The sequence below is a fragment of the Microcaecilia unicolor genome, chromosome 1 (assembly GCF_901765095.1).
Source record: "Microcaecilia unicolor chromosome 1, aMicUni1.1, whole genome shotgun sequence".
NCBI classification, from domain to species: domain Eukaryota; kingdom Metazoa; phylum Chordata; class Amphibia; order Gymnophiona; family Siphonopidae; genus Microcaecilia; species Microcaecilia unicolor.
The window spans coordinates 646,846,724-646,860,339 of record NC_044031.1 but is presented as its reverse complement, the minus strand read 5'-3'; the positions used below and the strand labels follow the sequence as shown (position 1 = coordinate 646,860,339).

At 41.5% G+C, this 13,616-nt stretch overlaps 1 protein-coding gene across 1 annotated transcript; it reads right to left on the bottom strand.

Annotated features, from left to right (window-relative positions):
• Nucleotides 1-12,297: 12,297 nt before the first annotated feature.
• On the bottom strand, nucleotides 12,298-13,257 carry LOC115460557 (proto-oncogene Mas-like). The gene has a single exon (XM_030190323.1). It carries the CDS (start codon nucleotides 13,255-13,257, stop codon nucleotides 12,298-12,300), a length of 960 nt encoding a protein of 319 aa, XP_030046183.1.
• Between the last annotated feature and the right edge of the window lie 359 nt (nucleotides 13,258-13,616).

Here is a 13,616-nt window from a genome sequence, read left to right as displayed (position 1 = left end):
TAAGTTCTTATCTCATATCTCTAAAGGACAGTTATAAATGTTCTTTACAGATATGAGATAAGAACTTATGACTGGACTGAACTCTTTTTTTTATTTTTTTTTTAATAACCATTTAAATTTTTACAAGTGATAAAACAACTTGCCGGAAATACAGAGAAAGTAATATATAGGAATTATTTCAGTCAGGTAATTCAATTCTCTTCCTTAGACCACTGAATAGAGAGAGTGAAACAAGACAAGGAGATCAATTAAACAGTAAACAGAAAAAAAACGTGGTATTAACCTGATTATCCCCAGATATTACTCGTCTAATTCATTATTCCACATTTATCATCTGGTTGGCTTCTTCAAGGCCAATAAGGGTGTAAAGTCAAATCATTTAATTGAAAAAATACTTATTGTCCAATATTAGTTAGAAATAATAGATCTGATTACATTCTTTCTCTTTTAAAAACCAGAAGTTATTTAACAATACATATACTTAAGTCTCTAATTCAAGTCCCACTGATTAAAGTAATCCCAGTTTTCAAAGGCTTCACTCCTTTTAAAGTAAAGTTTCTGGTCTATTATCATTTTCAAAATCATAACCACTTCTTGCTTGTGTAGAATCATTTGTTATATCAAATTTTCACTCTCAAAGGGTTCAGTTAAATTGTCCATGTAACTCTTTAATAAAATTATATCTGAAACAAAATTATTTACTGCCACCGTTAGGTCCCGAAGCGCCTTCCAGATGGTATTCAATGTAACCTCCACGGGAGCCAAAAACTCCAAGTTGATTTCTCATAGGTGTTTAGGAGTGGTTCTGCCGATTTGGGTTCTGCTGTAAACGTCCTCCGTTTCAGCATATGCCTCTAACTCACTCCACCACTCCTTTGGACATGATGGTTGAATAATTCGGGAGCGATGGAGTTGTTTTTTCCAGGTCCAAGAGCGTCGACGCTCCTTCGCCAGCACTAATCAAAGGACTCACTAACCCTTTCATCTGTGGGCAGTTTGTCGCGCAGCGGTCCCGCATTTGCTGCTCAGGGGACAAAACGCTGGCCATCGGCGGCTGACCGCCAGTTGTCCCCTTCTTCTCAGTTAAGGTAACTGCAATTGCAGAGAGGAAATTTACGTAAAGAAGACGAAACTTCAGAGGGCAGCTGGGCCGTTGGGCATATAAAATTCAGGTCGCCATCTTACCACTCTCCCAGTTTGGGACACTCTTTGTCTGGTTTCTCCTCAGAAGCCTGTCTGATATGGGTAACCCTTCAGCATAGCCCTCTGAGTCATTGAAACACAGAAGCCCCTCCACCACTACAAGGTGGTGTCCCTTCGGAGGGGAATGAACTCTTTTTAAAGTTCCTTAAAAATGTATAAAAATATCTATTCATAACAATATTTGAAAAATTGAAAATAATGAATTTGAGTTAAAAGTCACTATAGACCAGAGAAGAGGCAAGGCGAGCTAACACATGCTCTAGCTTTTATGATACGAGTTGCCACTGAGGTCAAAAGTTCATTGGTAAAATTCTTGGTATTAAAGTTTTAGACGCTGGGCTTCTTTGGGACTGTTGGTGGTTCAGAGGAGCATGGTTAATGCTGGAGTGGTTTGGAATGGAGCAACGGTGGACCCGGCAACTATCTAAGTACTGCTAATATTCAGTGCTGGTACCCAGATATGGGCCAACACTAAATATATGAATCTAATTCAGTATGTTTAAAAACAACACTGAATGCTCTAGGCTGAATATTGACTGGTTAGATTGAAGTCCTCCAGGGACAAGAAAATACCTACTATACCTGAATGCAACTCACTTTGAGCTACAACTGAAAAAAAGTGCGTGCTAAATTTAAAATCCTTCTCTCCCTCCCTTTTTCTCTTGGACATCTGCTCCTTGAGATACATCTTGGGAATGAAAGGATAATGTATCAGCGGGAGGTCAAATCCTACATACAGGATAACTTCTTGTCACGGCAAGTCGATATTTCCTTCCAGGTGAACGCTTTCCTCCAAAGTATTACAGGGGCTGCCAGACTGGAGGTGGGTTGACTCTACAATCTCCCTGAACACACAGCCAAAAGATACAGTTTAGTGTCCCGGGAAATTTAAAAACTCACATTTATGTGGTAACGTCCCAATTTTTTCTGCACAGTGTTTGAGTTCGGATTTCACAGAACGCAGTGGATATTTTCTGTGTATTAGTAGATGAGTATTCTCCTTCTGAAAACCGGTTTCCCAGTCTTCTATGTTCTATGATTTATTCTCTGTTTCACTTCACTTTATTCTCTGTTTCACTTCCTTTCACCTGTCTCTTTTTCTGCTCTCACAATATTTAAGTCTCTCTATTTACTTTCTTTTCCCCTCAGAATTATCATCCTCAGTTCCCTCTATTTTCCTCTTTCCTCCACTTCTTTCTTGCCCTCTTCTCTTTCTTTTCCCTTTCTTTCCTCCCTTGGGGGGTTTTTCCCCACCTCCTTTATCTCACTTTCTCCTTCTGGAGAAATTGGGAAATCTTAGGAGGATGTCCAGGTGACACCATCTAGCGAGGGTGAGTTGAAGGTACGCATGCCTTTATTATTGACAACAACCTTCCTCTTTCTCCCATTATACTAGAGGTAGCCTATGACCACAGTCATGTCTGTCTCGTTTCCCACATTCTCCTCTCTCTCTCTTTTCATCTCCAGTTTTCCTTTGGCTGCAGGTTTCTTTTTTTTTTTTTTAATTTGCATTTATGATTTACAAAGTCAGAAAAACAACTTTGAAAGGAAATAATAACAAAGTTAAACATGCCAATTAACACGATTAGCTATTTGCTCAATGTATAAGAGATTCAGAAGATATTGCAGGTATCACAGTTAATGGGATGCCCCTCAAACTTTGTGCTTGCTGATTATATTATTTTATCTGTTACTCAATGTCATACTTCTCTACCTGTAATTATGTGAGAAATGTCTTCACATGGTCAGGTGTCTGGCTGTAAAGCCAACCTGGACAAAACAGAAGCTATGAATGTTAATATGGAGGAATTGGATTGGAAGGGGATGAGGGAGAATTTTCCCTTCAAATGTGTCTCTGACATGTTAAAGTATTTGGGAATCATTCTTATGCAGAACCTTCAGCAGCTATTTGAGGCCAACTATGGTGCAGTATGGCGTAAAATTAAATTGGACCTTAGAGAGTGGTCTTGAGGCCTGTTCTTCTGGTTTGGCAGGATGGCTATTATTAAAATGAATGTACTTCCTAAATTTTTATATCTCTTTCAGTCTCTGCCCATTTCGATTCCTTCAACAACTATTACTACTTGGCAAAAGTTTCTGTCTCAATTTATATGAGTAAGTGCAAACTTTAGTATCTTGTGATATCTTACTATGTAAGTGAGCTTTTGGGAGGTCTTGGGGGGGTTCCTCATTTATATTATTACTACCTAGCTTCTCAGGTTCAACACCTTTGGGACTGGAGGCCTTCACTGAAAGTTAAACCTTATGTACAGATTGAGCAGTCCTTCTCTCTAAATGTGCCACTGCATTACCTCCCTTAGATGTCAGGGTCTTGGACAAGTCATCTCACTGTTCCTAATCCCTATTTTAAGAATACATTACATCTATGGCATAAGCAGGTATCTAAATTAAGGGGTCATAATTGAACTTCTTAGTTATCACTTATTCATTCTATATTTGGAGGAGTGTCTGTACTGATCTAGGCTGGTTTTAGGGGCCGGGATCACAGGGATCTCTCCAGTGTATTTCAACTATTTGACACTAAGAGTTTGAAATCCTTCGATCAGCTGCAGAAGGAATATGATATGCAGGCATCTGACTTTTACTACTATCTACAGCTACGACATGGACTTTCTGTTGCTGCATGGAAAAACACTCTCTCCAGAGAGTGGCATCCTCTGGAACAAGTTTGGCATCATCACCATTCTTCCAAAAGCCTCATCTCGGCTTTATATGATATATTGCAGCCTTCTGACTTCCAGAAGTCTAGTTATATGGGCACTTGGGAATGTGATATCACCGAGACTTGGACTCAATCAGACTGGGAGAGTATTTTTTGTAATAATTATGTCTCTCTCTGTGCAAGTCAAGGAACATAACTACAAAGTTTTGATGCACTGGCATCTCACTCCTACACGACTTCACCGCATATCCCGTAATCTTCCTACTTTGTGTTGACGACAATGTGGTTTACAAGGGACTTATTTCCACATGTGGTGGCACTGCATTGTTATACACCAGTTTTGGTCTGCAGTCAGGGGAGAAATTGACCATATATTGGCTATATCTGATTGGCTCTTTAGCCCTGCAGTGTGCCTCCTCAATTTTACTTCTCCAGATTTAGATGATGTCTCACAACAGATTTTATTTTTCTGCATAACAGCGGCCAGATGTGAAATCGCTTGATGCTGGAAGGCACCTAAAGTTCCTCTTTTAGTTGATTGGAGGAATTCCCTGTGATACATTCTATCGATGGAACAATTAACAGTTATTAGACATGATAAGGAACAACAGTTTGATCGATTCTGGGCCCCACTGCAGTCTTATTTATCTTCATGTTAATGGTTCTTGCTGAATTTCACAGTCTCTCTGTTATTTTCTTAATCTCAGTTTTCTAAGCTTTCTCAGTTTGGGGGAGGGTGGGTTGGGTGGGAGGGGGATGAGGGGGTGAGGAGGTGTAATTGCCTGGATTTATATTGTTTTCACATAACATGGTTTTCAATATTAGCATATTGTTTTTGTTTTGATTGTTGTAAATTACTTATAACAAAACTGTAATAAATATTACATGGCAAAAAAAAATGACTTACAGTTCTGAAGTGTTGAACAAGAGTTTCTGCCCAGCAGACTGCAGTCTGTTCTCAACCAGTCCCCTCAGCATACAAAAATTTGCTGGGAGATTTAAGCACTGTGCTGAGAACAGATGTTGTAAATATTTTTAAACTGTGCTTGTGGTAAAAATCTTGATGCAATTGCCAAGATTGAGGGCCTTTTGCAACCCTAATACAGCGTGAAAGTTGGAACACAGGGTAAGCATGCAATCAACAGTTCAACAGATCCTATAAAGAGGTAGAGAGGGGACTACTACCCAGCACCAGCAATCCTAGACAGCCAGGCTAGCCAATAGGGAGAATCCCATAAGCAGGGCTTTTTTTGAGGGGGTACTTGGGGGTACTGAGTAGATTGTAAGCTCCTTTGAGCAGGGACTGTCCTTCTTTGTTAATTGTACAGCGCTGTGCAACCCTGGTAGCGCTTTAGAAATGTTAAATAGTAGTAGTAGTACTGAGTACCTGCACCTTTCCCATTGTCTGCTAAAATTGATCCATGGTTCCCAAGTTTTAATGAAAGAGCTCAGTCCCTACACACCAATTCTGCCTTGTCATAGATTCTGTGACTGGTTGCAGGGAGCCTGGCTATTGTGGGGTGGGTCCCTCAGTGATCACCCCACTCCTGAAAGGTGGCCTGGCATTTGAGTACCGGCACTTTTTTTGCTAGAAAAAAACGCACTGCCCATAAGACACAGGGAACTGGAACATGTGCTCAAGAAGAGCCTATCACAGAGAACTACAGAATGACAGAGATTTGTAGTCCTATCCTATTTAAAGACACAGGAACTGAATTTGCTATAAGCAATGTCCAGTGTGCATATATAAACAACAAGCAACCACAATGCTATTAAGCCCAACTCCAAATACACTAAATATAGAGATTTATTGGATCTATCGGATACGCATGCTTCCATCCATCAGGCTATTATATAAATCTGAGCCTAGCAACATAAAGGATGTGCGTGTAATCGTCATCAATCCATAGTATATTTTCCATATAGTGTATTTTCCGTATTTTTAATTTTTCAACTTTTTAAAGCTTATAACATTGTTATTAAAAATGTACTTAACTCAAATTCTTCCTCTTAATCTTCCGTCAAGGAGATACATAAATCATAGCATGAGACACATCATCATCGACATGAATTCAAGTTTTGTAAAAATAGTTGTATCAAGGTCAGTCTAATAAAAGTTCTCATATATTGCCGCTCATATAAAAATGTTTTAATGGAAATTAAAAAATGATGTGATGCAAATAAAATATAAAAAGAATCAAAATAATATATTGGATAGGGAAGGGGATTGGACTTGATATACTGCCTTTCTATGATTACAATCAAGGTGCTTTAGATACTATATAGAGGTACTTACTTTGTACCTGGGGCAATAGATGGTTAGGTGACTTGCCCAGAGTCACAAGGTGCTGGTGGGGGAACTGAACCCACTTCACTAGGATCAAGGTCCACTACACTAACCACTAGGCTACTCCTCCACCCATACCGCAAAACACATCTACCCCCATGTTTACTAAGCCGCACCAGCAGCTCATGTTCGCTAATGCCGATATAGCCCATTCATTTTGAATGGGATGTCGCCATTGCCATGTGGCAGCTGCTACCACAGCTTAGTAAACATGGGGCTAATTGGTTAAAGTCCTTCTGTTTCATGTATCAGTGTCCTAGGAAATCTGAGGTTATTGTTTCAGCCAATTGATTCATTCTGCCCTAACCAGAGTCACAGTTCAGAGCTTCCCAGAATTTTTTTATTTTTTAATTCACAATCACTAAACCAAAAGGAGTGGCCTAGTGGTTAGGGTGGTGGACTTTGGTCCTGAGGAACTGAGTTCAATTCCTAGCACAGGCAGCTCCTTGTGATTCTGGGCAAGTCACTTAACTCTCCATTGCCTGCCGCATTGAGCCTGTCATGAGTAGGAAAGCACAGGGTACAAATGTAATAAAAATAAATAAAAAGTAAAATCCAATCTACCTCTCTCGGTTTTTCTAGAAATGATTTAATAGAAAAGTTTTCCACAATTAATTGAACCATAAAACAATAAATAATTCTTAAATAAAAAGTGTAACATATATCCTTAAAGGTATTTGTGTTACTTTAGGAAAAAATAAATTATAATTTTCTCCTCGCAGCTATTAGTTTTAGACTTGCTATGGAGAATCAGAGAAATGGGCACCTTTGTGCCTTCTCTCATCTCCAGTGTCAGCTGATCCAGCCAGTACAATCAACTTCATTCATGCTCAGACTCACTGCTACTTTGGCACTCATCCATTCTCTTCACCAATACTTCTGTATTTGTCAACCATATCCCCATTGAGCAGCTGATGAGCTGTATGGTTCTGAACGCCCACCAACATCAATCTTATCAGCCTTTCCAGTCTGGCCAAAAAGTGTTATCTCTTTCTCCCATATCTCCTTCCAGTGGCCTGATTGACCAGTTCTTTAAAGAGGCAGATACTTTCTACCAGTCAGTGGCATACTTAGGATAGGTGTGTCATGGCGTATGCACCCCCTGTCAGTCATGGCCCCCTTTAAAATCCTCTTGGTGTCTTCGCCCATCGGTGGCACTCATAGGCTGCCTATAGCTTGCTCCAGGACTTCCTCCCTGAACCATCCTGCCCAGAGACAGATCAGAGAAGAAGTCCCCGAACAGGCAGCCTATGAGTGCTGCTGCCGCTGCCGGGTGAAGACACTGAGAGGTTTTTAAGGTGGAAGTGGGGGTGGAGGTGGCAGTGGCATATGGGGGCAGCAGTGAAGGTGGGCAGCAGGGGGGCAAGGGAAACCCACCCCTACAAATAGTTCCTGGCTATGCCACTACCTCCAGTGTAAGTCAAAACAAATGAATATAAAATAATAGCAACATAAACTGTATTTTCAGACTACATTTCAGTGAATCTGAGACAGGTACATGTCCTCCTCTTCTGCCTTTCCTCAGAGCTTTGTCTAGATATTTGCCCCACTCTCTATGTTAAACCTAGTGGACTTACCGCCCAGGAATGCCATAAGATCAGCCCGCAAATTCCTCAATTTGAACTTCCCCAGCTGTAAAGGAATGAAATACAAACAGGCCTATGCTACCACCTTTGAGTACAAAAGCACACAGTCTTGGAACACATTACCCATGGGCCTGAAAACCTTGACCAATCTAACCAGCTTTCGCAAAGCTCTGAAAGCACATCTCTTCAACAGAGCCTACAAAATTCATCCTCAATGAAACAAATCATTCCTAAACCACCCAAATACACCAAAGAACACCTCTCTCATGACCTTACCTAACACCCTTCCATCTTAATCCTCTTTCACTTCAGCTTATGATCAACTATTTTTGTAAAACATGTAATGACGTTCTCATAGCTATACTCTGTAAGCCACATTGAGCCTGCAAAAAGGTGGGAAAATGTGGGGTACAAATACAATAAATAAAAATAAATAAATTAAATATAGCCTCAATTGTCAGGCTCTGTTGACTCTCAGAAGAGATCTTCTTAGGGACAGAGATAATTGCTAGCTGTTGCTTCCTTTCCAGCCTTTTTCTCTTCAATAAGAGCTAGTTCTTATCTCTTCTGTCTCTTATCAGTGGCCATACAAGTCCAGTTTTATCTGTTTTAACCAGTATACAATCATCCCTTGCAAAAAGTTAATCAAGTGACAGTGCGCTGCAAATAATCTATGTTTATGTAGATGTAACACTGGTCTCACCTCAAGGTTCTGGCACCATGTAGATCTTTGGGTCAGGTACCTGAACCATGGCCACAAACAAAAGATTTATTTCACTGAGCTGGGTGCAGGCTGGGGCTGAAATACATCTGGTAGGCCGTAGGGTTTTAAGCCACACTTTATTGTTACTCTTTTTCAGCTTGGGAGTAAAGTAACTTCACTTGCACTCCAAAGAAACTTCTCACTCCAGGTGTTTATAGTGAAATACAATAAATTTACTGGAACGCTGCAACAGGCAATTATCCAAATTTCATACTTCTCTTCAGTAAACAATTCACTTAATATCACAACAGTTCACTTTGCTGAAAGAGTTTTTTGTGCCAATCCAAGACTTTTGGTGTAAACGTTAATAGTATCTACATATTTATAGCTCAAACCAATCCTTCAGTACCCATCCTTTCAAGCAGAACCATCCAAAGCTATGGCTTCCCGCACTTTCTGTGACAAGCAGTCCCACTGGGCTTTCTCCCAGCTGCTGGACTCACTCAGAACCAGACCTCCCTGTCTGACCTTTCCCTCCAGAAGGGCACTTCCATGAGCTGCTGCCTGTGGCACAGAAAAGGCTCTTCCTGCTCCAGTCTTGGGCTGGGTTGACCCTTTCTACCCACCAGGAGCATAATGCTTTTGTTGGCAAAAACTTCCTCTATATTCAGCCTTAGGTTATTGAGCCCGACCAGGATACTTCCTCTCCTCACGGGTCCTGGTGTGGGTGAAGGCAACCACAGGCCATCATGCGCTCACTAATACTATCACTTTTAGAACCTTCCAACTCCACCCCAACTATCACAACCATTGTCATTTATTTGCTCTTAGACCTTCCTCTGGACTGGGCTCTACACATAGACGGTCGGTAGCCAACTGTTTTGGGGAGGCTAAAGGGGGTGGGACTTACCTCCGTAGCGACGCCAATGATGTCGCTGCCAAGGGGGCGGAGCTGACCTCCGTACTCTCCGTGGAAGCAACGTCAATGACGTCGCTGCCACGGAAGTAAAACAATTAAAACGCACGCGCGAGGGGGGCGGGTAGGGCGGGCGCAACACCCAAACGGAAGTCGACCATTGAGCCTTCCCAAGCCTCTTATACGAGGCGCCTATGGCTCTACACCTCCCACTCATGCTGTTCTCCCTCCCCTCAGTGAATCTGGAGAGCTCTATACCAGGTCTAGTAATCCCCTGAGGAAATTTCCAAACTCAATTTACAAGGAGATTACATAAGAAGTACTCACAGTCTGCCTTGCTTAGGAGTGTAGAGACCTCTAGAAGCTCTACCAGTATGTTGTGGCTGGCCCTTTTCTTACCATAACTATTCTGGAAAACACTGAAAAAAGGGGCAGCCATTGTGTCTGGATTGACAGCAGTGAGAGGAGTCATTCCCTAGAGGGAAAACTGGGGTCATACAAATATCTAGCCAAGGGGAAGTTGTTTTTTTTTTCAATTTTTGGTTCCTGCTCCTTGACAACTGCACCATTAGGGCCAGAATCTATAAATGGAGCTCAAAAATGGGCAGCGTAAAAGATTAACGACAAGTGCTATTCTATAGGGCACACACCCTTTATTCAATAGCGCTTAAGCATGGATCTCGTGACTAGCCTTTGTGCCAGACTTACGCCTGCTGAAACCTGGTATAAATGCTGGGCACACTGAGCCATTATTCTATATGAACGTGAACAATTTTTTTGGAATGCCCCTGACACACTCATGCTCCTCCCATAACCACGCCCCATTTTGGGTTGCATGCTATGGGAGTTAGGCATTACAGAATAGCGCACAGACAGATGCATGCACAAATTGTAATTGTAGCCAAATAACATCAATAATTGGTTGTTGGCACCCAATTCTTGATTGTTAATGGCTAATTAAGCTATCAAGTTGTATTCGCATCTTGGCAGCATGCCCAAATTTTGGCGCCCAACTAGAGAGCAGCACGAGAAAGAGGATTGCGGGAATCCCATGGGAATGGAAGAGAAACAGACAGGTTTTAGGAAAATATATATTCCAAACGTCAAATCATAGGACTCTAATGCAATGATAAGCCGAAATCAAAATATATCTTGGCAGGACACCAGACATTTGAAACAAAGCGTTTTGTTTAAAATGTCTGGCGTCCCGCCAAGACAAATTTTGATTTCAGGTCATCATTGCATTAGAGTCCTATGATTTGACATTTGGAATATGTGGTTTCCTACAACCTATCTGTTTCCGTGAGGAAGGCTTTTATGACAAAGCACAGCCTGTGTAGGGTAAAGATTGTTCACACATTTGATGGGTTCAGACTGCGTGTTCTTTTGGAACACTGTTGAAGAACTTTGAGCTAATGCTTTCCTACAATACAGCTTACTATATAGTCGAGGGGCCAAGTGCAAATTTATAGATGAAGACAAGATGGGTGATACAGAGTCAGTTGGGATAAATAGGTGGCTAAACACAAAGCAAGTTCTTTGTACATTCAAACATGATATAAGGAACTGGTCTAAGTTACAGTGTGTTTAGGAATGCTCACTTTGATAAATTGGGTTTAATTTTAAAATTCTTACTTTGACCTTCAAGATTTTCTTTCGACTTTAACAGTTCCTTATGTTTCACCCCGTTTATTATGCTTAATCAATGATCACAGATCAGTTCTCCCTGGCCCCATCAATGAGCTACTAGTCATTGGAACAACTTACCCCTTGATGTAAGGTCTGAATCATGGTATAATTGTTCAGAGCCAAACTGAAGACTCATTTATATCAAATGGCATTTGGTAGCTCTAGAGCACTGAGCAGGGAACAATGAACCCCATCAATGGGGCTATTGATATTTTGTATCCCTTTAAGGGGTCCTTTCACTAAGGTGTGCTAAACAATTTAGAGCACGCTAAATGCTAACAAGCCCATAGGTATAAAATGACCCCTTCAGACAACGCAATGCCAATGCATAATACTGCAAACATCCAAAAATCAAGTGGCAAATGTGGTGATTTTTGAACTCCAAAAGGACTATCTTTTTTTTTTTTTTTTTTTCAAACATGGACATTTGTTAGATGTTTTGTAGGCTTTTATGCTCAGTGCATTGTTCTTTTCTGACCATTTTTGGAAAAAAAACCATTCAAGGGAAAAACTCTCAAAAACAAGTGATTGGGATGTCTGGGGTGCTATCATTCTTAGTAGACAGGCCACACAGACATCACACCAGGTCACCCTGGGGGGTGAGGGGGGGGGGGAGATGGATGCTGCAGTGGCTTCACAAAATGGTCCCAGCTGTACATCTCACTGTTACCTCCTTATATTATTTATTTAGATTTTGCTCCCACCTTTTCCAGTAGTAGCTCAAGGTGAGTTACATTCAGGTACTCTGGATATTTCTCTGTCCCAGGAGGGCTCACAATCTAAGTTTGTACCTGAGGCAATGGAGGATTGTGACTTGCCCAAGATCACAAGGAGCAGCAGTGGGATTTGAACCAGCCACCTCTGGATTGCAAGACCAGTGCTCTAACCACTAAGCTCCTCCTCCACTAGCAACATTCCATTTAGAAGCCTGCCCTTGCAGATCACCAACACGGCCACGAAGGCTTCTGTTTCTGTGAGTCAGACTCACAGAAACAGAAGCCTGCGTGGCCGTGTTGGTTGCTACTATTTGGGATTCTGCTTGGTACTTTGACCTGGATTGGCCACTGTTGGAAGGAGGCTATGGGCTAGATGGACTATTGATCTCCCCAAGTATGGCTATCATGTTTTTATGTTTAGGGTTTTATACTTAACACTTAAATGATAGAATTTTCATATTTCAGTCTCTGCTCCATTGGAATCAATGGTCTTTTCTTCCACCTCTTGCTTGAAGACCCTCTGAAGAGCAACCTTGATAGAGCCCCGGCCCCTCAGTTTGCTCTGACTTCCTACCATAAAGTATACAAAGGGGTTGGCTGTACTGTTGATGACAGAGAATAAGATACTTGAGATGATAAGAGTAGATGAAATGTAGGAATGATGAGTGTTTAAAATCAGCATCATCACCTTGAAGGGCAGAGCAAAGATGAGGAAGACGAGCACTGATATCACGATTACCACATAGGGCTTCAGTGGGTACTGGTGCTGGGAGCTCCTCTGGATCTTGATGAACAGAGTCAGGCTGGAGAACACCATGACTGGGGTGAAGAAAAGGAAGTTTAAAACACCAGTGGAAAGAAACACAGATTTTTCACAATTTAGGTACTGGTTCCAGGAGAGTGGCTTGCAGAAAAAATGTTCTATTCCAGTAACTGAGCATGACAGTACCCATAGGAGGATACATACAACAGTGGACTGGTGCTTTGAGCGCTGAGAGTGGTACCAGAATGGATATAGAGTGCACAGACAGCGCTCCAGGCTGATGGCTGTCAGGAGGTACAGCCCTGTGGTATATGCCAAGTCTTTGCTGACAGTCAGGCTAATTTGGTGAAAATGAGCCGGTATAGTCATTAACAAAATAGATAGTACTATAACACAAGAGCAGAGGAGGAAGAGGAAGTCAGCCAGGGCCAGGTTCAAGATGTAGATAGTGAAATTATTCCTCTTGATTCGGAATCCGAGGAACCAGAGAACAATCCCATTCCCAACCAATCCCAAGACAGAGAAGACCAAAGTAAGAGAGAGTAGATTTATATCTAAGGTCAATAAATATTCAGTAGAACTGTAATTTCCAATCCCATTTGATTCTAATGTCACTGTGGTTCTGAGGGAGATTGTGCTCAACTCAGCCATGATAAAGTTTTTGTTAGGAATCAAGGAAACAAGTGGGGTGAAGTTCTCTCCTAGGTCTTGGAAGTTCTGCTGTCAGATCTTTCTTCTTCTGTCTTCTAGGTGGTGCTGCAGCTCTCTCTGTTTCTCTGTCTGTGTCCCTCTATCCTGTACATTCTGCTGCCAGTCTCCCTTGCTCCCTCTTTCATCTCCAGACTGTACAGTTCTCCCTTTATGCTGTGAAAACATAAGGAAAAGAGTCATGTTCATTTTTATTTGAGACTCTGAAGACTTTGCTCAGCCATTGCCAACTTGAAGATGCAACAGCCTTACAATCTTAAGTTCACGAAAACAGCTTTGTAAACAAATTAGAAAAATATCCT